At 40.3% G+C, this 27,368-nt stretch overlaps 2 protein-coding genes across 3 annotated transcripts in view; one reads left to right on the top strand and one right to left on the bottom strand.

Moving 5' to 3' along the window:
- The window catches only part of STON1 (stonin 1), a 49,611-nt gene extending 34,694 nt beyond the window's left edge, over positions 1-14,917 (top strand). For both annotated transcript variants that reach the window (XM_060606326.3, XM_060606334.3), the window contains exons 2-4: positions 1,250-3,224; positions 10,887-11,089; positions 13,353-14,917. In XM_060606326.3, coding sequence (XP_060462309.3) covers positions 1,295-3,224; positions 10,887-11,089; positions 13,353-13,427 — 2,208 coding nt within the window. In that variant the 5' untranslated portion in view covers positions 1,250-1,294 and the 3' untranslated portion in view covers positions 13,428-14,917. The remainder of the gene's footprint in view (positions 1-1,249; positions 3,225-10,886; positions 11,090-13,352) is intronic.
- A 2,500-nt stretch (positions 14,918-17,417) lies between these two features.
- LHCGR (luteinizing hormone/choriogonadotropin receptor) overlaps positions 17,418-27,368 on the bottom strand; it is a 121,282-nt gene continuing 111,331 nt past the window's right edge. Inside the window, exon 11 of the mRNA XM_060606365.3 lies at positions 17,418-21,546. Coding sequence (XP_060462348.1) covers positions 21,489-21,546 — 58 coding nt within the window. The 3' untranslated portion in view covers positions 17,418-21,488. The remainder of the gene's footprint in view (positions 21,547-27,368) is intronic.

Raw genomic sequence — 27,368 nt, 5'->3', positions numbered from 1 at the left:
TTTCCCTTTTGATTCTTCTTTGGCCTATTAGTTGTTCAAGAGTGTGTTGTTCAATTTCTACATTTGTGAATTTTCCAGTTTTCCTCCATCTGTTGATTTCCAGTTTCATTCTGATGTGGTCAGACAGGATATTGTATATGATTACAGTCTTCTTAAATTTGTTAAGACTTGTTTTGTGACATAACATGTGATCTGTCCTGGAGGATGTTTTGTGTATGCTTACGAAGAACATGTATTCTTTAAAAAAAAATTGTTTTTAACGTTTATTTACTTTTGAAAGACAGAGAGAAACAGAGTATGAGCAGGGGAGGGGCAGAGAGAGGGGGAGATACAGAATCCGAAACAGGCTCCAGGCTCTGAGCTGTCAGTAGTGCAGGGCTAGAACTCATGAACTGTTAGATCATGACCTGAGTCGAAGTTGGAAGCTCAACCAACTGAGCCACCCAGGTGACCCAAGAACATATATTCTGCTGCTGTTGTGTGGAAATGTCCACTTGGTCTGTTGTGTTGTTCAAGTCCTCTGTTTCTTTGTGGATGTTCTATCCATTATTGAAAATGGAGGATTGAAATTCTGATATTATTGTGTTGCTATTACTGTCTTCAGTTTTTTAATGTTTGTTTCATATATTTGGGTGCTCTGATGTTGGCTTTATATATACTTGTAATTGTTATATCTTCCTGGTGAACTGGCCCTTTTATCATTATATATGTCCTTCATTGTCTCTTGTGACAGTTTTTGATGTAAAGTCTATTTTGTCCAATGTTAGTATGGCCACTCCTGCCTGCTCTCATTTTGTTTCTGTTTGTATAGAGTATCTTTTTACATCCTTTTACTTTCAACTGAAAGTGTGTCCTTAAATCTCAAATGAGTCTCTAGTACACAGCATATGGTTAGATCTTGCATTTTTTTTAAAAAATCCATTTAGCCATCAGAAGTATTACAGTTCTTAAGCATTTATTTGAACTCAGTCAATCTGTAAATCTTGTTGCTTTTATTTTTATTCTTTTGTTTTTTAACTTTTATTTGTGACAACATTTTATTCTATTTATTTATTTATTTTGTAAGTAAGCTCTGTGCCCAGAATGGGGGCTTGAACTCATGATCCTGAGATCAAGAGTGGCATGCTCTGACTCAGCCAGCCAGGTGCCCCTGGTTGCTTTTAAATCACCTATTTCTCAGAACTAAAGTAACTGGAATTTTCTCCTCCTCCTCATTTAATATTCTTATTATCTCTTTCTCCTTTAACAGACACCATATCTGATTCATTGACAAGACCACAATCTGATTCCAAAGATGTGTTCCACAAACCCAGGCAACTGGGTCACATTTGATGATGACCCTGCTTTTCAATCTTCTCAAAAGTCAAAGAATTTACCTCTGGAGAATCAAGGCATTTGTAGGCCAAATGGACTTAAGCTGAACCTCTCTGGTGCTAAGGAGTTTCCCAGTGGATCTTCCTCTGCCAGCAATACCCCCCTCTCCTCTCCCATCATAGACTTTTACTTTAGTCCAGGACCTCCAAGTAACTCTCCTCTTTCTACACCTACGAAGGACTTCCCAGGTATTCCTGGCATCCCCAAAGCAGGGACTCATACGCTTTATCCTATCCCAGAATCATCCTCAAACAGTCCACTTACAATATCAGGAGCAGGCTCTTCCTTATTGCCTAGCAAACCAACTTGTTTATCCCATGCTTCCTTACCCAGTGACCACTCATGTACACATCCAGCTCCCAAAGTGGGTCTTCTGGAAGAAGTTAGCCCTCCCCAGGCTGAAAGCCTAGGGTTTCAAAGTGATACTCCCCAGTTTCAGTATTTTCGGGAGGACTGTGCTTTTTCAAGTCCATTTTGGAAAGATGAAGGCAGTGCTTCCCAGTTCATCTTTGACCCTTCAGGAAGCAGAAAGGCTTACCCACCAAGAGACAAAGAGATGCCTATCGATCAAAAAAGCTTAAATCAGTGTTCACTCAACTATATCTGTGAGAAGCTTGAACATCTTCAATCAGCTGAGAACCAAGACTCATATGGAAATTTGTCTATGCAGTCTCTGTATGGTGAAGACACTGCCTCTTCCTTTGTCCCCCCCATGCTCTTCAGGAGTCAGCCAAAACCCGGATGGTCTTTTATGTTGAGAATTCCCGAGAAGAAGAACATGATGTCTTCCCGTCAGTGGGGACCAATTTTTCTAAAAGTCTTACCTGGAGGAATTTTGCAAATGTATTATGAGAAGGGGTTAGAAAAACCATTTAAGGAGTTACAGCTCGATCCACATTGCAGGCTTTCTGAACCAAAAGTTGAGAACTGTAGTGTGGCAGGAAAAATCCATACTGTGAAGATTGAACATGTGTCTTACACAGAAAAAAGGAAATACCATTCTAAGACAGAAGTAGTTCATGAACCAGACATCGAACAGATGCTGAAGTTGGGGTCCACAGAGTACCACGATTTCCTTGACTTCCTGACTACTGTGGAGGAGGAGCTGACAAAGCTGCCAGCTAGTTCAAAACCAAAAAAGAACTATGAGGAACAAGAAATTTCCCTAGAAATTGTGGACAACTTTTGGGGCAAAATCACTAAAGAAGAAGGAAAATTGGTTGAAAGTGCTGTCATAACTCAGATCTATTGCCTCTCTTTTGTAAATGGGAACACAGAATGCTTTTTAACCTTGAATGACCTCGAGCTGCAGAAGCGAAATGATCGCTACTTTGAAAAAGACCCAGAAAAGAAGGGGATTGATATTCTCGACTATCATTTTCATAAGTGTGTGAAAGCACAAGAATTCGGGCAATCAAGAATCATTAAGTTTGTACCACTGGACGCCTGCCGGTTTGAACTGATGCGTTTTAAGACTTTGTATAACGGGGAGGATCTTCCCTTTTCCCTGAAGTCTGTAGTGGTTGTCCAGGGGGCGTATGTGGAGCTTCAGGCCTTTGTCAACATGGCCCCATTGGCTCAGAGATCTTCCTCTGCCAGTTCCTTGAGGTCCTGTGACAACATAATGATACACTTTCCTGTCCCATCACAGTGGATCAAGGCCCTCTGGACCATGAACCTCCAGAGGCAGAAGTCCCTGAAAGCCAAAATGAACCGCCGGGCATGTCTAGGGAGTTTACATGAACCTGAATCAGAACCTGTTATACAGGTCACTGTGGGGTCAGCAAAATATGAGAGTGCCTACCGGGCCGTGGTATGGAAGATAGACCGGCTTCCTGATAAAAATTCAAGTAAATATTCAATACCCCAAGTTGATTTTCACATGAAATAGCTTAAACGTTTTCACTTGTCTCCTTGGGTTGAAACCAGGCTGAGATAGATAACTTCAGTCCAGTGAGGCCTTGCTTACATCGCTTGGTAGGAGGTGGAACATTTAGTCAAACAGCTGATTTATTTTTGTTCTCTGTGCCTATTTCTACCAGATAAGTTTACCTTAAAACAAATTTTTTAATACCATAAAAAAAATCCTAAGCTAAGATTTTGTTGTGAATGGTGGCACTGAGGGAAAATTTCTAGTTGGACTTTTTGACATCAACCACCAACCTCAAATATTAAAAATATTGCTCACAGAGCTAAGACTCCCCAATTAACCTTTAAAGATCTCTCATCTGTGAATATACCTGAACTTTTTTTGTATTCTCAGCCAGTACCACATTCTCCTTAGGTTTTATTCCCTCCTATTTCAAAATAAGATTGCCTTTCAGTTTTACCCAAATTGATTTCATTGGCTGAATTAATTTGGCCATATTGGCTAGTTGTTTCAGAATTAAGTAGACAACAGCCCAAGCATTAAAAATTCAGTTAATTTTTAAATTTTCTTGCCAAGAAAACAATGAATCTAGAAATTCAGAACTTTAAAAGTAGAGTCCTAGCACTGCATTTATTTCAGAATAGTAACTTAGTTGTGGGTGTATATAATAGAGCAAAAAAGCAAACTTTGAAATTAAGGCTGCTCCCTGTTTTAGTCCAGTTATTTCTAGCAAAACATTGGGTTATGGAGCTAATTTGGGGGATCTGAGTTGATGTATTCACTCATTCAGTCAAACCTTTACTGAGCACATCAGGTAAACCAAGTGCCACATTGGGTGCCAGGGCTAAAGATAAATAAGATCTGATCCCTGCTTCTAAATAGTTCACAGCTGGTCTAGTCCTTCAGGGAAAATTAATTTCATTTTAGGACCCTTCAGGCTGTGGACTTCAGAAGAAGCATTTTTATTTGGGGCAGACCTATAGCAGTGTTTCTCAAACTTGGCTGTGTGTTAGGATAGCCTGAGAGCTTTCAAATAATTTTCATGTCCAGGCTCTACTCCATGCCAATTAAATTGGAATGTCTGAGGGAGGGGCCTAAGCACCTGTATGTTTCTAGGGCTCCCCAGGTGAACCTGATGTGTGCCAGGGTTGAGAGACACTGCTCTGCAGGCCTTGCAGTGTTCTGGGGGAAGGAAGAGCAAGCTCCAGACTATGATGGATTTGAGGGGTAGCATGGACCATGTCTTTGGGGAGTGCAGGACCACCTTGTCTGACTTGCAGTTTGCTGGCTTAACACCTGTCTTCTGATTGTAGCTCGGGCAAGAGACAGGGCCCAGTAGGCGAGAGACACAGCCGGGTGGCTGAAGAGCCTCAGGCCCTTGTGCAAAAGGGAAGCCCCTGCGCAGTCGTCCTCCCTGACACCGCCCCCACTTCTCGGTTGATGGCGAATTCTGCTCTGCAGTGTTCTCATGACTCATATTAGTTATGGTTCTAGTCCCAAGGAACATCAAGGACAGCTCAGGCTTAAGGCAGGGTGAGGTGGTGATGGGGTGGCATGGTCACATTGGATGGCTTCTAGTGGTGCCTCCTGGTCAACTCCTGTGTGATGGGAATATCTTCCGTGACACAATCCACAGAGGTGGTGTTTCCTGCCTTTTATAACTTTGCTGGAGAAGCAAGTTAAAACCATTCTCAGGTTATCTTCATCCTAGGGAAACAAGTTTTGAAGTTTTGAGTACAAAGTTCCAAATGATCTATTCTCAAAGTCATCTGTGCTACTTTTAGATGAAAGGGGTTATATAAATCATAATATTATTGCTTTTTATTTTGCTAAAGGCAAAGGGAAAGAGAGGAAGGCAGGCTGGAATACCTACTGTAATCTCCTCAACCCATACATGTCTCCTGATGTCTGGGTGATAACCTGACTCCTGATTATGCCTCAGAGAGGAGCACTAGGGGCTCATCCTGCTGGCCTGTCCAGGTGGGGTCAAGAGGGACAGGGGACAGGCTCACAAAGAACCCATTCCAGCTGTTCTGCCTCAGAGCAGACACTCCTGCTAGACCCAATCAGGGCAACCATGCTTATTTTTCAAAGTGAGAACCCATAGGAATCATTTATTTGGAAGGAGAACAACATGTAAATGTTCTTGTGAAAATGATCCTGTATTTTTATAACCTGTATTTTCCCAGAGCTAATGGTATAGTTAATTGATTCATTCACCAAGAATTTATTGAGAAGAAGACCCATTCATTCCACAAACTTCCTGTAGGTACTGGCTCTGTGCTGGGTGCTTGGGAGACAGATGCAGACATGCTTCCCACTTCCAGCAACGTAGCAGCCTAGTAGGGGAGACTGACCTGGAAGCAAGTATGAAAATACACTATGTGGAAGTGTGCTGTATGCTAGGCATGTACAAGTGTATATAGTAGGGATTCCAGAGAAAGGAGTGATAAACTGCAGGGGACACTAGAGTTAAACCTGGTGTGGAAGAATCAGTAGGATTCTATCAGGGATAGAAAAAGCAGAATCAGACATGTAGGTGGGGGATCTTAGTTATCTTTTGGGACTGAGGCAGGAAGGACACTGTGAGCCATGCCTTGGGGTATGGAGTTTGTCAACATGGCTTCTGGAGTGTTTTCAGGCTCTACTGTGACAGAATCATCCATGTTTCAAGCATCCTTTCTGTTTTAGGAAGTCAGGCATACAATGCAGAGGAGAAATTCAGGAGCAGATTATAGACATAGGGAGGCCTGATGAACAATGCCAGTGGCAGTGGGAGCGCCCAGAAGGAGTGAGGGATGGGTGAGAAATTCAAAGGAGGTGTCCCCATGAAAAGGACAGATTACCTGTGGGTATGGGGGACAGAAGGAGTGCAAGGAGGTTGAAGGCTCTGGCTTTGGTGAATAGGTGATCCATAGTGCCATTGGCTGAGATCACTTGGGATCCTCTCTTTACTCCTTTTAAAATCTGTTTCTCAGCCCTGGCAGCATATTAGAGTCCTTAGAATCATTAGAGCTTTAAAAACAGACCCGTATTTAGGCCCCATCCTGACCAATCAGGCTCTGTGGGAGTGAGGCCCACACACTGGTGCTTGTAAAAGGCATGCAGCCAGAGTTGAGAACCCCTGGCCTGGTAGCTCTGCTGTGACACCTGTTCTGGTCCTCTAGGCACAGGTCCTTCCCCCCTGCTCTGTGTCCCTGGGTCTCCTTGAGTCTTTCTTGCCTACCACCCACATTTGCTAGCAGCTGAGCTCGCTATGAACCGTTACAAGAGTGGATGTTCCCAGAGAGGCTGGCCTTCAGGAATTCTAGAAGACGGTCATAGCACCAGGCATTCCAGTCAATTATATGGTGATAATTCACAGAACAAATCCTTTGGGATCAAAGATGCTTTGTTCAGATCAGATCTGTGGGCCAAAAGGGGGCCTAGACAAAAGGCAGGGGGGCTGTGTCAAGTGCAGTCTAGAGGGGCAGGGAGAAGCTGGGCTGGAGCAGGACACTGGTGATCCTGTGGTCTGTCATGTGGCTTCACCATGTGGGTGGGGAGGGTAATGCAAAGACTGAGAGGGTGCCTGGCAATTTGCCTGTGGAGGAGAAGTGTAGAAAGAGTAAGGTTGGGGCAGAGAGGAAATCTTTATCCTAAGACAGTGCTTCTTAAACTTTTGTGTGCATGTGAATCACTTTTAATTTGAATTATTAAAAAAAATGTTTATTTATTTTGACAGAGAGAGAGAGAATGAGCCAGGGAGAGGCAGAGGGAGAGGGAGAATCCCAAGCAGGCTCTGAGCTCAGATCCCAATGCTGGGCCCAACCTCATGACCATGAGATCATGATCTAAGCTGAAATCAAGAGTTGGACACTTAACTGACTGAGCCACCCAGGTGCCCTGTGAATCACCTTTTTAAAATGTAGACTGATGGGGCGCCTGGGTGGCTCAGTCGGTTAAGCGTCTGACTTCGGCTCAGGTCATGATCTCGCGGTCCGTGAGTTCAAGCCCCGCGTCAGGCTCTGTGCTGACCGCTCAGAGCCTGGAGCCTGTTTCGGATTCTGTGTCTCCCTCTCTCTCTGACCCTCCCCCGTTCATGCTCTGTCTCTCTCTGTCTCAAAAATAAATAAACGTTAAAAAAAATTTTTTTAAATGTAGACTGAGGTCCCCTGAATCCCACACTGCTCAGGCGATACAAATGCTACTGGCTCACGGGCCATGCAAAGAGTAGCAGATTATTTGAATGCATCTCTAGTTCTCTATACAATTTTTAAATCAATTGGGTGTTTAAAGAATAGGATCTTTTTAAAAAGTCTTTAAAACATTACCCTTTTTAAGCAAGTTTCTGAACAACCAGTACTATTAGAAAAAAATATTTTAAAACTGGAAACTGAAAGAGAATATATGAACTAGTCTACTAGTTTATATATATATAATGCCTTTCCTCCTGTGAGTTTTTGAGATCAGGATTGACCTTTCCTTTTCACTTCCATGTGATTTCAAGGGAGGTGGGAAGGGCTACTGGCCTTTTACCAGCATGCCAGTGCTTAATATTCTTTTAACAAAGTGGGCAGGTCTTTGATTTCACAGCAAAGGATGGCCTGGTAGCGCCATCCTTTGTGGGGGTGGGGGTGGGGTGGGGAGGACAGATGGGAACACTGGTTAGTCACAGGAGGTGCAGAGAGCATAGAATTAGAAAGGGGAGTGGGAGTGGTAAGGGGGGTGCCAATTAATATATCTGTCTCTTACCTTCCCATGTTACCAATTTTTAGAGAAAGCTTGCTTGTTTTCATGCTGTCATCTGCACATTGGTTGCCCTCTCCCCACTTGTGTCATCCTCCTGCCATTCATTCCCTCCAACTCTCAACAATTCACTTTCAGATGTGAAATATTTTAGTTCAAGAAGGACCGTCCGTATACTTAGTAGACTGAGGTGGTTTGTGATTTACCTTCCCAGTCCGAAATTTGGAGAGTAACCATTACCAAAGCCCTAGAGTGCCCCCTGCTGGAAACTACTGAGATAGATAACCTGATGTCCTTCTATCTTCTATTCATTTGTTCACGAATTTGACAAATATCCTTTGAGCCTTAAATGTGCCAGACATTGTGCTAAGGACAGATATGATACCTCTTTGCACAGAGATCAAAGTCTAAAGGGGGAGTGTGTGATTAAACACTGTAGAGTATTTAGAGTTTTAAAAAGCCAGGAAAAACATGCCAGAAAACTTGAAGGGAAAAATGCTCTCCTTTATCTTTTACCAATTTTTTAGGAAAGCAGGTAGAAAAAGTTTGTTTCTAACATTTTTGGAATACTACTAGGTCTTCAATGTGAGTAATCTCGAGTGCAAAAGTTCCAAAAGAATTTTTTCCTTTAAAATGTGAATATCAGGGGCACCTGGGCACTCAGTCGGTTAAGTATCCAACTCTTGGTTTTGGCTCAGGTCATGATCTCACGTTTGGTAAGATCGAGCCCTGCGTCAGGCTCTTTGCTGACAGTGCAGATCCTGCTTGGGATTTCCTCTCTCCCTCTCTCTCTGCCCGTCCCCTGCTCACTCACGTTCTTTCTCTCTTTCAAAAGAAACTTAAAAAAATATGACAGATTAAAAAAATAAAATGTGGAGACCATCTCCAATATCATTTCCAGTCTGAAAGTATAGAATTCATGGTCCCTTCATTATCAAAATTGTAGTAGTTAAATAAAAATAGTGGATTTATAATTGAAGAGCATTTTGCAAAGTAATCATATGCAGCCAGCACTTCTGTACAGCTATAGTATACCATGGCTCTCATGCTCCACGTGTGCCCACTGGTTTGTTTAATCCTCCGAACAATCCTGTAAGGTTCATGTTATCATCACCAACATCATAACTCCCATTAAAAAAAATTTTTTTTTAACGTTTATTCATCTTTGAGAGACAGAGAGAGACAGAGCATGAGCGGGGAAGGGATAGAGAGAGGGAGACACAGAATCCAAAGCAGACTCCAGGCTCCGAGCTGTCAGCACAGAGCCCGACGCGGTGCTTGAACTCACGAACTGCAAGATCATGACCTGAGCCAAAGTCAGACGTTCAACCGACTGAGACACCCAGGCGCCCCTCATCACTCCCGTGTTTAGATGAGGAAACATGCTCAGACAGACCAAGTAACTTGCCTAGGATTACAGCTGTTAATTAGCAGAGTTGGGATTGGGCTGTGCACAATCTGGGTCCAGTGTTTGTGTTCTTAGCCACCGTGCCATAAAGGACCTAAGAGTGCCTGAATTAAGTTTAAATAAGTTTACTGCCTCCTTGCTGCAGACTGCAGACTAGAAAGGGTAATGGGTTATGGAATCTCCCCTGGGTGTGTGTGTGTGTGAATTAAGTTCTCACTTGCCTGCAGTGATCTGGGTAGCTTAGAGCACCTCAGAGGCCGTGGCTGTCCTGCGCTACATGTAAGTGGTGGAGATGGCTAATGAGCAGCTGTTGGTTAATTGATTGATGACTTCTCAAGGCCTTTTACAGCCTTAGAATTCTATTAGTTTCTCTACAAGGAACAGGTTGTAAGGAGTGAAAGGCAATTTATCTTTTAAGAATTAAGTGGAATCCTTTAAACCCTTGTTTTTGTGCCTAGAGCTATATTCTGATGGAAGTGTTCTTTCTTGAGGTATGTCAGTGGTAAAGTAATTTAATCTGGCTTTTCAAATAACTGTCATCTCATACATTTATTTAAGTAAAGATAGCTGCGCTGGATATGTAGGTGCTGTGGACGACACAACAGAATCACACAACTTTGTAGAGTTACTACAGTGATTGCACTGAAAACATATATATTTTTTACTCTATGGTAACACGTGCACACACACACATACATACATGTTACGCGGCCCCACTTAAAATCGTTGCGTATATCCAATGTCCCTGGGTCTGGCGCAGAGCCTGGCCTAGCAGAGGCTAGATGCTCCATACATGGCAAATGGAATTAAGTGGAAACAAATATTAGATTGAAGCACTGAAAGCAAATATGCCTATCTCTACACCGTACATCCATTCCAGGCAAAGCTTTTGGAGGGTGAGCGAGAATTACCCTAGTAAAGAATAATCCATTCTACTGAAAAAAGAATTCTTGGCCTAGAGTAGTTTCCAAAATGTAATGCAATTTTTGTAAACTTTACTTTAAAAAGTTAGAAATTTTAATGATGTGACCCAATTTGGGCTGAAGTTTACCTTTGCATTATCTATCAAGAAACAGTGGTGAGAAAATGAATAAGTTAAGAATTATTGTAAGAGCTTATTCAGTCTACTTAAGGGAAAGAATTTTTTTTTAAACACATTCCATGTATATTATAACCAAATAATGATGCTTAATATAAATATTAGTCATATGTAATTAAAGAAACTTAATATGCTTTTAATTAAAAACTTTAGGAGTTAATATATCATATATATAGTAATGAGTTTGTACTTCTTTTAAAGCCAGTAGTTATAAAATGCAGATAGATTTCCCCTAGTTGGTGCAAAATCGTGAATTTTGATGGTATGTTGTTTAAATGGAATTTATGCCACTTTCATTATAGTGCTAACAGAATTGTTTATTAAGGAGAGGGATGGATACTTCTTATGCTTAGGAGAAATGTTCAATGGCCATTGAAATCCTTTGATCATTTGCTTTTTTCTTCAAGGTCCTGATCATCCCCATTGCTTGTCATACAAACTAGAACTTGGATCAGACCAAGAAATTCCCTCTGATTGGTATCCATTTGCTACTGTTCAGTTTGGAATGCTTGACACCTGTGCCTCAGGGACAGAGGTCAGGTCTCTGGGTGTGGAGAGTGATTTCCAGCCACAGAAACATGTTCATCAGAGAGCTTGCTACAACATTCAGGTATATCCCAAAGCTCTTTGGTTGAAGTTGAAGCTTCTGGAGCTGTGGCCTAATTTGGCATTAGATATTTGTTTTGCCCTTTTGAATGACTGTGTATATGTATATGTATGTGTGTTTATGTGACCTAGAAAAGAGCCCCGTCCTGGAAACCTGATGGTCACCAGTAAGCCAAGTTTCTCTCAGTTCTAGAAAATGTCAGGAGCTTGAGCACCAGTGCCACTTAATTCAGCACTCGATGAAAAACAGGGCGTTAAAAACAAATTCACATTCCAGAAGCATCTTTGTAACAAAAATTATGTTAGAATAACATTTTTCAAGATGTGTTCTATGGAACACACATAGTGATCCAAGAGAAAAGTAAGTTGGGGAATGCTATACACTAAATTAATGCTAAGTGAAGGCTCTGAGAAGTCCTGCAATAAAGAAACTTGTTAGACTTAACTCAGTTTCTCCCAACTCATTGCTTATTGAATCTTGTCTCTATGGGCATGTACATGTGGAACACCTGTCAGTATCTTCTGGAATAGTATTCTGTGGAGCTCCCTTTGGGAAATACTGAGTTATTCTACCAATGTTAAGTGTTTACCATCAGCTCTTCTGCATTTTTATGCCAGATGAGTTAAAGAGTGACATACACTTGCATCTGTTTCTTTCTTTCTTTCTTTCTTTCTTTCTTTCTTTCTTTCTTTCTTTCTTTCTTTCTTTTTCTTTCTTTCTTTTTTTACTTGCACCTATTTCTAAACTTGCTTTTCCTTTTCATCTTCAAAGTTAGTAAATAATAGAGGTAACTTCTGTCACATATTTCCCCCAGTGTCTTGAAATGGTGTGATTATATAAGACATCATCAACACCAATGGGTGGGTTTATGATATACTAATAGAATTCAGGGTTTTTTCTTTATTTTGGACCATCTGTTTATAAGCCTATATGTTTGGGACCAGTGATTTTTTTTTCTATTGATAAAATTAATTATGGGTGAGTACCATTGTGTGCAGCCCCTTTGGGATGGAAGGACTTAGTCCCTCAGCAGCTGGGAATTGCCCTGCTGAAGAAAGCTGCCTTGGCCTGGGTCACACCCCCTTCCTGGTGGATGCAGGTGTATTAATACCCTCTTGCCTCAGCTTGGGTTAACTCTGCAGCCCTCCTAGCTTCAGCTCACCTGGCTAGAGCCTTTATGGTGACTGCATTACAGCCCGACTTCTTTCTGTCTGCTTCCTTCCCTCCCCTTCCTCCCCCAACAGACATTGACCCCGACAGTATTCCCCAGGTACACTTTCCACATGCCGGTCTCCATCTCAGAGTCTGCTTCTTGGAGAACCTGACCTGTCACACTAGATGTATCAGTACTAGATGTGACTGAAATGTGGGTCAAATACAATGGAGAATTCATTGATTCCTATTTTCCTATGCATGGGTCCTTCCAGTTTCCTATTGTTTTAGAGGACAGCCCAAAATTATATAAGAGAGTCCCTGCTGCTTTAATAGTATTTACTAATTGATCCACACTTGGTGACAGGCGGTTTCAAAATGTCACCTTCTATTTAATAAGTATTTGAGCAATTTCAAAGTGCCAGGTACCACTCTAGATGCTGGAGACACAAAAGTGAACAAGACACAGGTCCCTGACCTCGTGAAGCATACCTTCTAGTCGGGGAACAAAACATAGTTTGTAAACAAATAAATAGTTTCACATAGTGACAGATTCTAAGAAGAGAATAAAATAGGGGACTAAGATAGAGAATGATGGAGGGCTTCCTTATCTCAGGTGGCCCAGGAGGGCCTCTCTGTGAAGCAGTAACACTTGAGATGAAATGAAAAAGATGAGGGGCAGGTGGATGGTTCTGTCCATCTGGTTTACTAGTTTGTAAAGTAGTTCATTTTAATTAGAAGATTTTGGGTGAGTTATAAATTTCAAGGGGGCCAAAGGCTCCATATATGATACTTGGGGGTATAGTTGTTCACACATCTATCCAGGACTCTAAATGTCTTATCAGTGTATGTATTCTGTGTACTTTTCTAAACCCTATGTCTGACTTAGAAGGGAGGAGAGTTTCAGTCCTCTACAAGATCTGACCCTAGAGGGAAGGATTTGCGAAGCTCAAGAGGAGAGCAGGCTGCCTCACTCGGGGCTAGCATGACACCGTGGAGGCACTGTGTGTCCAAAGGATGAGGTGGCTGCGGTCCTTGCCACATGCATGAAGTAGGACTGAACAGTGTTAGTTCTGTGTTTGTTAATGTTGCCATGTTTCGCTTTCGCATACAGGTTGAAATAGAAAAGAAGAGGATTAAAATCGATGGAGAAGACCCAGATAAAGCTGGTGACTGCATAACTCAGTAGAGTGGAAAGAGTAAATGATGACCCACTTTTCAAATATGCAATTGACAGAAACCATACAAAGATCTGCTCTGTGCCGTGGAAATGACTTCTGAATAGAGGGGTTCGGACAGGTCCAATGGCCTTGTTTAGAGAAGTGGAGACCTGAAAGCAAACAATCTGTATTTTATGCTTTTGATATGTTTGTGCTGCAGGAGTTTCATCTAAAATGTGTCTATAGTTTGTATGATGTCTTTGTTTCCCATTAAAACTCAGAGTCACTGTTACTCAATGTGTTACCAGACAACCAGCTTGGCTAAAGGGTTTTGGAGTTTTTCATTACTCAGTGGCTCACTGTTTTGCACTCTGGATCACCTGGGGGCCACATTTATTATCTTCCAGTCCCGTCTCTTCTTGCTCTTCTTAGCACCTCTACTGGAGGGTGAGGCATTCAAAGGAGACATAAAGCGAAATACTCAATTTTCCCTCTTGCTCATCTGTGGAATGTGGCTAGGTGTAGAATGAGGCTGAAACCACAGGCTAAAATGGAGATGTGGAAGCATCTGATTTTGAATAATTTATCTTCCTGTCCTCTTCCTACATTGGTGAGTAATCATCAACTGTATTTGGTACCTGTCTTTCCCCACAGTGTTATCATTTTCAAAATGTATTTGTGTTCTGGTGTGTGTTGCAAAGAAGCTATTTCTGTTGATATACATATTTTAGTACAAGTCACTAAGACATATTGCCTTTTGCTTGGAGAGATTCCTTTCAGAATGGAATGGTATTGGACACTAGTTAAAATATTTATGTATATTAGAGATGAATTTTTAAAGTTCATGAATATTGTCTCCCAAAAGTACAGGCTCTAAGAATGTATTTTTGATAAAGTATTATTTGTAATTAACATAAGCCTCTCTTGAGTAGAAGTCTAAATGATATTATGATTATTTTATGCTTGTACTGCTATCATGCTATTTATGCTAATTCTGCTTAATTTAGAGTATTTTTCTTTAAAAGATGAAGAAAATGAAAGACACTAGATTATTCTACCTGAATTTTTACGAGGTGACATCTCTATTCTTCCAAGTCAGGTAAATGCTTGGTTTCTAATAAAAAACCAATAGCATCAGCAGTTCAAATTCTGTTTATAATTTTCTTTCAATATTTACAGTGAAAGGTCAGACTTAAAATCTATGAATTCCATATTCTACAGATTTTTTAGTCCGAAAAAACAATGCCCTCCATGTGGTATTATACACCTTCAATTTATATTGAATCTTAAATATGATTAGGAGGCATATTTCCCTATTTATCAGATATCTTTTGAGTCAGAGCTGATGATATAATAATGTTCTTTCAAACAGCATTTATTTGTTGGCCCACAGACTTGATGTCATATGTTTTATTTAATATTGTACTACATTCACTTTAATCTGTTCAAAACAGATTAAAAACAAACACTGCTGATAATCTGTATCAATCAGCGGATTTTATTGCTCATCATTATTTTACTTTAAAAACAGAGAATGCAAAAGTTGACTGTTAAAATGAATTGGTATTGTTCTTTTAAACTTCACTTGATACAGTACGCATAATGTCATATGTTGGAGACTCACTGTTGATTGCATGGGAGGGGAAATTTGTGTGTGTGTCACTAGAAAAAAAAATTCCACTATCTTTCCCCATCATCTGGTGTGGCACATTCTGGAGTGACTGCAGTCATGCTCAGAACAAATATGGAGGCAGGCTGGACCTGATGCTGTTCCATGATCCCAGGGAAGTCAGCTGGGTTAATTACTGCCATTCCTTTTAAATCTGTTTTATGGCATCCTGCCCGTAAAGAACTCAGAGTCTGATTCAGATGAACTTAATGAATATTTACACTTCCAAATAATTTCAGCAAAGCATTCAATTAATCACCTCTCATGCTTCACAGGTTGCCCAGTATTTGTGGGTACCTCACTGCTGGGGTCATTTACCCACCAGCCACCCAGCCTTTGGAGCATCTCAAGATTCAGTGTTGAAAACGCAGTAACAAAAAGGCTGACTAAAGCTCAAATTGGTTTCTGCAGCAATGCAAAGGTTGATAGCATTAACAGCAGGGTGCTACAGCATAATTGTTAATTTGCACATCTATTAGGATCTTTAAATATTCATTACTTAGCGTTAAATTAACATTCTGTGAAGGGAGGAGAAGCTTTTTAATACAATTCTTCTGACCTCAGAAATGGCAGAAGGTCAAATGTGACCATGGTGCTCTAAGTGAAAAATCAGGTGGAATTCATTTAGACTTACAAATTAAGAAGTGAAATTTCCTTTGTCAGAAACTAAATGATAATCTTCAAAACAACAACAACCCCCCTGCTTTTAAGTTGGGGAGGGAGGAAGGATGTGTGTGAAGGAGGAAATCCTTTCTAGCGTTTTAATTTAGGTCATTTAGATCAACCCTTTATGAGTTTGACCATTTGGGGATCAGTTGTTTGATGGATACAATGGCAGAGTTCCAAGGAGTTGACCAGTATGAGACTAGATGTTCTGCTCTGGTTGCCTTACCAGTCAAAGGATCATGCTAACCGTGTAAATGAATTCATGGCTTGATGGTTACCTGATCATTTGTACAGGTCTGAATTTAAGTACATGTCCTTTTTCTATGAGAATGAAAATAGTTGATCCATTAAAAATGTATGAAAATAATTACTTTCCAGCACATAAATAAAGGCTAGCATTTTGACCTGATTTATATATTGGGACAGTTTTAGGGTTTTAGTTTCCTCCATTCTGGAACTGTATTTATGATACAGCCCTTTTTCTTATAAATTCAGTTAGAAGGTCTTCCTTAACAATAAGTATTACTATATCTTACTCAAAATATGATTTTATGTCACAGCAATACAAATATAAAACAGGTTGAGCCTTAATAATCATGTAACAAAATATTTTGTAGATTGCATATTGATTTTTTAAAATTAAAGATGTATTTCAAATAGTTCTTGCTGTGCAATGGACTTATATCTGTTTTTGCAAGGTCTGGGACTGTTTTTTTTTTTTTTTTGTATGAAATCAATTTCAAGGATCTTAAACAATTGACTCTCTGTCAGGCAAATGTATAGTGCTTCATTATTAAGGAGTCACTGAACATGGAATCTTGGCACATTCTGGAAAAATAACACCATCAAACTACAATCTGTGATGTGAAAGGATGATTTTTAAAAGAGGGTATAGTCATTACTCTTATAAAAAAATATACATATATATATATGGACATATATATATATATATATATATATATATATATATGTATGGACATGCCCAAGTTTTAAGTTAGCTCATTAAGTAATGAGGGAACTGGTAAGATGTTACATCTGGTTCCAAGGACAATTCAAAGAGCAGAGACACAGGCAATAAGGATTCTGAAATCAGCTTATAAATAGATGCAAAATGGACCTATTCATAGGGCAATAATCAACAATCAGTTTACCTACAATTAATTTGCATTTGTTTTTTTAAAATTTAATTGTCTTTAATATTTATTTATTTTTGAGAAGGGAGGGGAGGTTCAGAGGGAGAGGGAGAAACAGAATCCGAGGCAGGCTCCAGGCTCTGAGCTGTCAGAGACTAGTATGGGGCTGGAACTCAAGGACCACAAGATCATGACCTGTGCTGAAGTAGGACACTTAACCGACTGAGCCACCCAGGTGCCCCTAATTTGCATTTGTATGGACAAGGATCATGGACATTAATACCAGTTTTCTAAAATTTACAGAGTTGGTGGGGCGCCTGGGTGGCGCAGTCGGTTAAGCTTCCGACTTCAGCCAGGTCATGATCTTGCGGTCCGTGAGTTCGAGCCCCGCGTCAGGCTCTGGGCTGATGGCTCGGAGCCTGGAGCCTGTTTCCGATTCTGTGTCTCCCTCTCTCTCTGCCCCTCCCCCATTCATGCTCTGTCTCTCTCTGTCCCAAAAATAAATTAAAAACGTTGAAAAAAAAAAAATTAAAATTTACAGAGTTGGACAATAGCTCAAAGAAAATGAAAGATGTTGATAACCTGGACAAATGAGCTAATAGGGCACCTGCTGTTGAAAGAAAGGTTTTCCTAGTGGCTCCTGAGTGGTTAAGTCCATTGGGTGTCTGAGTTCAGCTCAGGTTGTGATCTTGGGGTCAGTGAGTTCAAGCCCACGTCATTATCTGTGCTGACAGCTCGGAGCCTGAAGCCTGTTCAGATTCCGTGTTAGTGTCTCTCTGCCCCTCCCCCACTCACACTCTGTCTCTCAAAAATGAGTAAGTCTTAAAAAAAAAAAACTCTCCTAATTTTTCCCGACACCAATACGAACTTTGTCCACAGGAGAATTTTAAGGAATTTTCAAACTTTGGCAACTACTAGTATAGAAATGATACTCATTTAAAGGAATCTATTTTCAGTTTCATAAACGATTTTTATGCAACTGTACAGAATATATTTCAGATAAGGTGTGTGTTGGGTGGGAGGCCATAAAAGATACGAAGATCCATCAGTTCTAATAAAAACCAACCTAACAACCTCTCTGCTTGCCCTTTTTATAAGAAAGCTGCCATGTGTTGAAATTCAATTTTTATCTAGCTATAGAAGTTAAATTTCAAAACTGCATCAGGAAATAAACCTCATAGTGGCCAGATCATTAAGCGCTGTTTTAGCCACTACTGGAATGAGCAGGGTTTGGCTCGTTCTGCAGGAACAACAAAAGAATCAAATAGCATAAGCTGATTATATTTCTAATAAAATCCCTCAAATTCACATCAATCAGTTCTTTCCTGTTTTATATCAACTCCACCTAGACTACCCAGCCCCCTTTGTGTGTAGACACACCGTGATTCCACTAGATTTTGCTATGTCTCTCTCAGCCCCTCTTAGTGCTCTTATCCAGGGTCCTAAAGCACAGGACTGGGTGTATTTGGTTGAACCAAATGAAATGGGCAATATTTACCCATTCTTAATGGCAATTTCATAAGATTCAACCTCATTCCCTGCATATTTTCCCAGTTTATATGGAACAAAAGGTTTTTCTGATTATAATTGCATTAGTACGTTCCTGCTTAGAACTAGCATCTAAATATGAATTTGTACATTAATTTTTAAAGCAAGACAGGATTGCAAGTCAGAAAGCAAATCGCTGAGTTACAGAGAATACCTTAGATAAAAGCTGCAGGTAATATTTTGCCTTTAAAATCGGATTCTGTCTGTAAGGAAAAGGAAAACAGATTAGACTAGTTGCTTCATGTTTTAGATTAAAGTTCATTTCTCAGAGATTTCCCGGGGATGAAATGCAAATTACCATTAACTTCTGGGGTTGCAACTTTCCCCTCATCTTCCCCTCCTCTATCTGCTCCAGAACAGCCTGACAAACCTCAGGTGGGAGGACAGTATATTTAAATAATATGATTGTGTTTGTCGACATTTCCCTGAAAAGCCCATTTTGTGCTGCCCAGAATTGTGAATTCCACGTAATGAAAATTGCCATATACTTTTGAAACAGAAGAGGGCGCTCGCAGGCAAGCTGCTGCTACCCAGAGTTCGAGCTTTTGAGTTTGGTGGTGCTTGTATTATGATTAATAAAAGATCTTGGGGGCATTTTGTAAAGCATTTCAAACCATTGTGAGTCCAGTGGAGTATAATTAAAATTAATGCAGTAGACAAACACTTTAAATATTCTTAATGCCCTGTCTAAAAATGCTGTTGAATACAATTTTACACATCCCAGAGATTTAAATACCATGCTTATCTCTAAGTATTTTTGAGTACTACAGAGACAAAAAAAAAAATAGTGCCTTGCTTCTCAACAGATTTCAAACAATTTATTTTAACTTAATAAACTCTAAATCTTCTTCCTTTAAAATATTTTAAAAATATTACAGCGGGTCCATCCTGTTTGACTTCTGAGCTTTCAGTTGCCATGTATCAAGTTGGGTGTGGTCTGTAAAAAGCTCTAGTGCAGGAATGTACTTTTAGGTTCTTAGGTAAGCAAATGTATGCTTTCAGGAGGCTATACCATACTGTCTTGACTCAAGGATAAGCCTTCACCCCGTGTAGTCCTCAGAGACTACTAACGAGCATTGTCTCTTTAAGACAGGCACTGTCTTCCAGAAATCTTTCTGGGTGGATGTTGTCATTTTCTTTTAAAGCCTGTTAGAACAATATTTTTCCACGAGTAAGTGTATGAATGTGGCTAAACACATCAGGCATTCCCAAAGGTGTCTTCCACACTCTGAAGTACAGAAGGCTTGCTTGACATCGGCTGCTTTAAGTGTTCACTTTGAATCACCTCAAAATGCTATGAGACCATTGTTCTAATTAGTTGTCTTGCTGACTCTAATGTTTATTGTGTGCTTACTGTGTGCTTGCATTTTTCTAGGCACTGGGGATACGCAATCACCAAACAGCAAATTCCTCTTCTTGTGGAAGATATTTAATAGTGGGGAAGTTGGACAATACACGGATACCGTGTTGTGATTATTGCTGTGCAGGGGGTGGAAAAAAGCAACAGAATGGCAGAAAATTGAAACCCATTTTAGATAGGTTGGCCCCAGAAGTCCTCGCTGATGAGATGACATTCTAGCAGAGACCTGAAAGAAGTGAGGAAGCAAGTGACCAAGATCTCCCAGAGGAGGGTGTGTCCAGCAGAAGGAAATGCTTTTGCAGAGGCACTGAAGTCTGAGTGTGCTTAGCCTATCAGAGAAACACCAAGGAGGGCAGATGGCTGCTGGGTGGTGGGAGCAGATGAACGGGAGGATGGCTGGGGGAGAGATCAGGGAGGTTGTGGGTGGGTGAGGGAAGCAGATCACATAGGGCTCTGTAGTCTTTGGGAAGGACTTGGATTTTATTCTGAGTGAGACGGGAGCCATTAGAAGGTTTGTGCAGATGAGTGACATGAACTGAATTACATGTTATGATGATTCTGTGGACATAAAAGTGGGTAATGGCAGAAGCAGTGCGTGGTGAGGAGGCTATTGCAATAATCCAGGTGAGAGGCAATGGTACCTGGGAATGGTAATGGGGGGTGAAATATGGTTGGACTCAGGACATGTCTGAAATACAGAGCCAGTAGTGTGTGCTGATGGATTGGATTGGGCTCCCAGTGTGGTGGAAAGAAGGAAACAAAACTGACTCCCAGACTTTTGGCCTGAGCAACTAAAAACGGGAGCTGTCTTTTATGGAGAAGAGAAAGAGTTATAGGAGAAAGTTTGGGGAGAAAGATCAGAAATGCAGGTTGAGTGTGTTGACCTTGAGAGGCCTATCAGACATCCAGGTAAATACACCAGGCAGGAAAGAGGGTCGAGCCAGAGATGGGATGTTTAGAGACCCTAGCACCAAAAGCTGTAAGACTGGATGAGATTGCCTACAAGTGAGTGTAAAAAGTAGAAGCGGTCTAGGTACTGAGTCTTTGGACTGTAATATTAGGGGTCAGGAAAACGAGGATGATCCGGTAAAGGAGATGGAGGAAGAGTACCTCACTGGAGTAAGTGTAATCAGCTACCTGAAATGCTGCTGACCGTATAAGCCGAGGACTAAGAATTGGTCTTTGAATTTAGCAACGTGGAAATCATCGGTGACGTTGACAGACAACTCAAGTAGGAGTAGAGACCGTGAGTAGATGGCTTTTTTGAGGAGCTTTGCTGTAAATAAGAACATTGGGACAGTAGCTGGTGAGGATGAGATCTGTTTAACACCCTTTCGCCTTAAGACCAAAGTCCATCCTCTTTGTCACTGTTTTCGTAAATCTGATTGATGTTGACTCTTACTAAAATTTCACTTCTCTTCCTCATTGTCAGTACTTCTAGGAAGTGATTCCTTGTCATCTTTCAGTCCATGTTGTCTGAATCTTGCATTGTTTCTATCAGGTGCTTTGGACGTGCCCGCTTGCATTCTTCAGAGTTTCCATTAACTGTACTTGTGGTGTCGGAAGCATCACAAGTTTTGAAATAAATCCAGCCATTGCTTCAATCACCTCTTATTCTGCTTTAAAATTTTTCTTGGTTAGTCTCCACCAGCCAGTGTTATTTCATGTTGGTATGGAGATCTCACTTCAGGTTTTGTTACGAAATTCAGAATGTTTATGAACTAGCTGCTAGTTTCACAGTCTTGTGAACACCCACAAATTCCTCTCGGTTCCTGCAGGATGAAAACAATACAACTATTTATTTGGTAGTTTTTATATTTACCCAACAGTCTGTACTTTGGTTCTGTGTTACAGCCTGGTATAATAACATTCTATGTAAATAGTTGTCCAGTAACTAATACATGAATTTTAATAACACAAAAATAGCTGCAATAGGTACAATCTAGGCAATGCTAATTAAATGTTTTGTTTTCTTAATTCCTTCTTCAGTTTTAAAATAATTAATAATTAAAATAGAAGAATAGACTTCAATTTTAAAGGTATTATTACTCAAATACAATAAATATTTCATGTATAGAGCAACCAAACAAAACTTCTCAAGCAAAAATTATTACATCTTGCCATTCACACTATATCTCTCTCTTTATTTATTTGTATTTATTTTTTAAGTTTATTTATTTATTTTTAAGTAATCTCTGTACCTAATGTGGGGCTTGAATTCACAACCCTGAGTTTAAGCATTGCATTCTCTTCCTATGGCACCAGTCAGGCATCCTACTGTTTCATTCTTTTAAATTTAAAGATACAAATGGCACACAGGAGAGTCACACAGAATGACAAAAATGAAGTAACTCAAGTTTTACTTTTTCATCTTTCTGGTCATTGTTTATTGTGAATCGATAGTCTCCACCTAGGAATATGTAGTTCCAAAGGGAATGGAGACAGGAACTGAAGCAAATTTGGATGACTCTGGACCATTAGGAATTCCCCAAATGAATATGGATATCTGAGTCCCTATATGTCCTGGGTTTAACTGTATAACTGGGGATTTTTCAGATTAACTTCTATGCAGACGACAATGTTCATGAAATGGTAAGAGGTTAACGTGTGCTGATTTGAAGTTTATGTGTGTGTTATTAAAACTCAACAGTGATTCTAGCTGTTGTTTAGAACACTGTACCAACGAAAAGTTGCCAGGAGCAGGGTGGGGGAATGTTGTATCTCAGATATTGCTTAGAATTGCCAGCACGTGGCAAAAGAAAAAGCAACCGGATTAAAAGTCATTTTCATTCTTGTATCTAAATTTTCTATAGACAATGCACACGCTATTACCTGCACCTGGGACTGACCACCCTCTCTTTAACCTTTGGTATACCCCTAGATAGTGGATGTCTGCATGTTGGCAGTGATCCGGTGGCAAAAGAAAAATGGATGATGCCAAAGACAGAGAGAAAATTGCTAGGGTCATATCTCTGAGTAGACAGTGGGGATAGACTCCGAGGTGCTAGTGGGGGGCTGATTTAGATAAGGGGATGAACAATTCACCCATTGCAAATAGGAGGGAAGGCAGAGTTTATGGGTACAGATGCAAGCAGGCATATGTATCCAAGGTATCATTTTTTAGTTTTTTTTTTTCCAGAAATGGAATTGAATTCAGAAGCTTTTTACCCTCCCACAGAGAAGGGGTATCTGTGACTCCCCTTTAAGATTGACTTTAGGGACGCCTGGGTGGCTCAGTCGGTTAAGTGTCTGACTTCGGCTCAGGTCACGATCTTGCGGTCCGTGAGTTTGAGCCCCGTGTCGGGCTCTGTGCTGACAGCTCAGAGCCTAGAGCCTGTTTCAGATTCTGTGTCTCCCTCTCTCTCTGACCCTCCCCCTGTTCATGCTCTGTCTCTCTCTGTCCCAAAAATAAATAAACGTTAACAAAAAAAAATTTTTTTTAAAAAGACTGACTTTAATTTTATTTTCTTGAATAGTTCGGTCATGTATTTCTCAACTTCTGTTCTTCACTGGTAGCAATGCTTAAATATCAACTATACTGATCCAAATGGGGAAATTCTTGGGATTTTGGAATTGAAGATTATTAATCCCACTAACAAAGAATGCATGTTCAGGTTGGGGAAACCCAGTGGTGGCTGGTGTAGAATTTACTCTTTTTCTGCTTCTCATCTCTGAGAGAGATGCTGCAGATCTGTGAGTGGCTGTGTGGGGGTGGGCGATGGTGCCAGTAGAAATGCTTGTCCTTTTCTGTAGGGCTTTGTTTTGATATTTTCACACTGTTCAGAGAGAATTCCACCCCAAGGTCCTCAAGTGCCATGAAAAGGACAAGGAAAGAGCATCTTTAAACAGTGGCATTGTTAAATGCCAAGAGCCTGCCTCTCCAGTGGATAATTTTGAGATCTTCTGAAACACTTTTCAAAGGCTTTGCTGAGTACTCATTGTGGAAAAGGACAAATTCTATATTAAACTCACACTGGGACCAGAAGTGGCCTGAGGTAAAACTGTGAACTAGATGACGTTTGTCACCCTTTTTTTTATTGCCTTTTCCCTGTTGGTGGATCTCCACCCCACACCCCAGCCACCCAAACTTGCTCAAGTCTCTTGAGGTCTTACCCCTTTCTTCCTCTTTGCCTTATATGACTGAGCACCAGGAAAGGATACACATCAGCAACGTCGATCTCTTGTTCTTCCTCTGCGCCTGCTGCAGGCTTTTCAAACAGAGCTGCTGATTCTTCCTTACCCCACAGACTTGTAATTGCTCCTCTGCTTCCAGTGTGCCTGTCCTCCAATCCACACTCCCTGCTGCAGTCAGTGGGGAGCACACGATCTGACACTGACCAGCCAGCCTTAACTTTGCCAACTTATGTTGTTCTCTAACCCCTGGCCAAATGCTCTCATTTTCTCAAACCCACCATGTCCTCCCTTGTCTGGCCAAGCTTTGGCTTGTACAGCACCCTGGGACACTCTTCCCTGCCCCCTTCCTTTATCCCTTGCTCATTCCACAGTCTAACTTGAGGGGTCCTACTCCAGGAAGCCGCCTTGATTCTCCCTGTTCAAGTTAGGTGCTCCTCATAAGTAATTTTGACTACTAACCCATTACATTGTAATTGCTTGTGTAGTTTTCTTTCCTCTCTCCCATCTGGGATTTTGATTGGGGTGACTCTGCCTACAGTAATTTCCCATTTTCTAGGAAGAAGCCCACAGACAGGGGTGGTGGTAGGCAATGGTTGTATCAATGTCAATGCTATGGTGCTGATCCCTTAGCAAGTGTTTATGATCTATATGTTGAATAAAAAATATCTAATGAATGAATGAATAAATGAAGATCAATGCACTACTTCTCCTATTGGTAATTTTATTTTGGTCCCTATTTTTTTCCCCACAAATAGGCTAGGAATTCCATTTTATGGCAGTTAACAATTTTTTTTAAGTTTATTTATTTATTTTGAGAGAGAGAGAATGAGCAGAGGAAGGGTAGAGAGAGAGGGAAAGAGAGAGAATCCCAAGCAGGCTCCTCACTGCCAGCATGGAGCCCAATGCAGGGCTCAAACCCATGAACTGTGAGATCATGACCCGAGCCAAAACCAAGAGCTGGAGGCTTAACCGAATGAGCCACCCAAGCGCCCTCATTTTAGAGCAGTTTAACTAAAAATTCAAATCAGTAACATTCAATGAATGATTTCTGTAGTGGAGATACTATGGAGACATATAAAGATAATAATACACAGCCCCAGTCTTCAAGAAATTTAAAATCTATCACACATATACTTTTTCTTACTAAACATATATATCTTCAAGAGGATGAAAAAAAAAGTGTTTGCTTTAAAATTTGATTCCATCTTATTTTTAAAAGCTGCTGAAAATGAAGAAGGAAGCCTTCTTCATAGGCTTTTAGCACCTCCTATGGGCCGGGAGTCATGGTTTCTCACTGAATACCCAACATCCAATGGAGTGGTGTTTTTGGTTGTGAAATGAAAGTATCTGTCTTTTGTTAAACATATTTTGGAACCATTCTGTAGCTTCAGAAAGTTTTTTTCCTGCATTTGAAACAATACCAGTTGCTTAATTTCCTAGACCTGTCCACACAAGGATAAAACGCAGCTCCAAGTTGAAATGGAGAGTTACTACTGTTCAGTGGGCACGGAGTTTCAGTTTTGCAAAATGAAAAGACTTATAGAGATGGGTGGTGGTGATAGTTGCACAACAATGCAGATGTACTTAATACCACTGAACTGTGCACTTAAAAATGGTTAAGATGGCAAATTTTGTCATGTTTATTTTACCGTAATTAAAAAAAAATTAGGTCCACCCTAACTCCCCTGAAACCTTGATACCTTTTGACAACTTTCTTGATGACTGTATCTCATAAAGTTCACCTGTTTTAAGTGAACAATTCAAAGATTTTTAGTACATCCACAGAATTGTACAACCATCACATCACTACAATCAATTTTAGAACATTCCCATCTCTGCCCAAAATTCCTGGAGCCCATTTTCAGTTGCTTCTCTTTTTCATTTCAGCCCCAGGCAACCACTAATCTAATTTCTGTCTTTATAGGTTTGCCTCTTCTGGACATTTAATATAAATAGAATTAAACAATAGAAGTTTTTTTGTCTCTGGCTTCCTTAAATTACTATAATCTTAAAAAAATTATTTTTTGAATGTTTATACATTTTTGAGGGACAGAGACAGAACATAAGCAGGGGAGGGGCAGAGAGAGAGGGATACACAGAATCCAAAGGAAGCTTCAGGCTCTGAGCTGTCAGCATAGAGCCCCATGTAGGGCTTAAACCCATGAAGTGTGAGTTCATGACCTGAGCCGAAGTTGGATGCTCAACCAACTGAGCCACCTAGGTGCTCCACTGTAATGTTTTTGAAGCTCATTCATATTGTGTATCTGTGTTCATCCAGGTTCATGCATGTATCAGTACTTCATTCCTTTTTATTGTCTAATAGTATTCCATTGCATGGCTATACCACATTTTATTTGACAATTTATCATTTGATGGAAATTTGGGTTTTCCTCACTTTTTTGCTATTATCAACAGTGCTGCTATGAATATTCATGTACCAATCTTTGTGTGGACATGTTTTCATTTCTCTTGGGTATGAGTGGAATTGCTGGGTCATATGGGAAATTTATTTTTAATTTTTCAAGAAACTGCCAAACTGTTTTCCAAACTAGCTGCACTGTTTACACTTTCTTCACATTCTTGCCAACACAGGTTTGTGCCTATATTTTTCTGTTCGTTCCCTCTGTTCTTTATTTTTTTTTTCTTTTTCCTGCTTTCCTGTTGGTTACTTGTACATTTTTTTTAGAATTCCATTTTGATTTATCTAGAGTATTTTTAATGTATTTCTCTTTGTAGCTTTTGCTACATTCAAAAAGCCAAGAGAAGGAAAGTCTGTTACATTTACACATTTTGTATTTTTCATTCCCCTTCCTTCCTCCCTCCCTACCTCCCTCTTTCTCCCTTTCTTTCTTCTTTCTTCTTTCTTTCTTTCTTTCTTTCTTTCTTTCTTTCTTTCTTTCTTTCCTCCTTTTATCATTTCCTTTCTATTTCAAGAACTACCTTTAGCCATACTTTTAGGGTAGCTTTGCTGGTGATAGATAATCTTAGTTTTCTTTCATTTGAGAATATTTTGATTTTCCCTTTTTTCTTTGAAGGATATTTTCACTGCATTTGGGATAATGAGTTGACAGTTCTTTTCAGCCCACCTCCTCCTGGCCTTTATGGTTCCTGACAAGAAAGACACTTATATTTCCATTGTCTATTTTTCTCTTCATTGTTCAAATTGGGCTATTTCTATTGTTCTGTTTTCAAGTTCACGGATTCTTTGCTTTGTGCTCTCCATTCTGCTGCTGAGCCTTGTATAGTTTCCTAGGGCTGCTGTAAGAGACTACTATGCACTGAGTAACAAAATAACAGAAACTTATTATCTCGATTTGAAGTTGGGCTAGAAGTTTGAAATCGGGGTATTGACCCAGCCATACTCCCTCTGAAACCTGTAAGGGAGAATGTCTTCCTTGCTTTTTCTAGATTCTGGTGTTTTCTGGTATCTTTGGCATTCCTAGTTTGTAGATGCATCCCT

The sequence above is a fragment of the Panthera onca genome, chromosome A3, assembly GCF_046562875.1.
Source record: "Panthera onca isolate mPanOnc1 chromosome A3, mPanOnc1 haplotype 2, whole genome shotgun sequence".
NCBI lineage: Eukaryota > Metazoa > Chordata > Mammalia > Carnivora > Felidae > Panthera > Panthera onca.
This window is presented reverse-complemented; position numbering and strand designations above follow the sequence as displayed.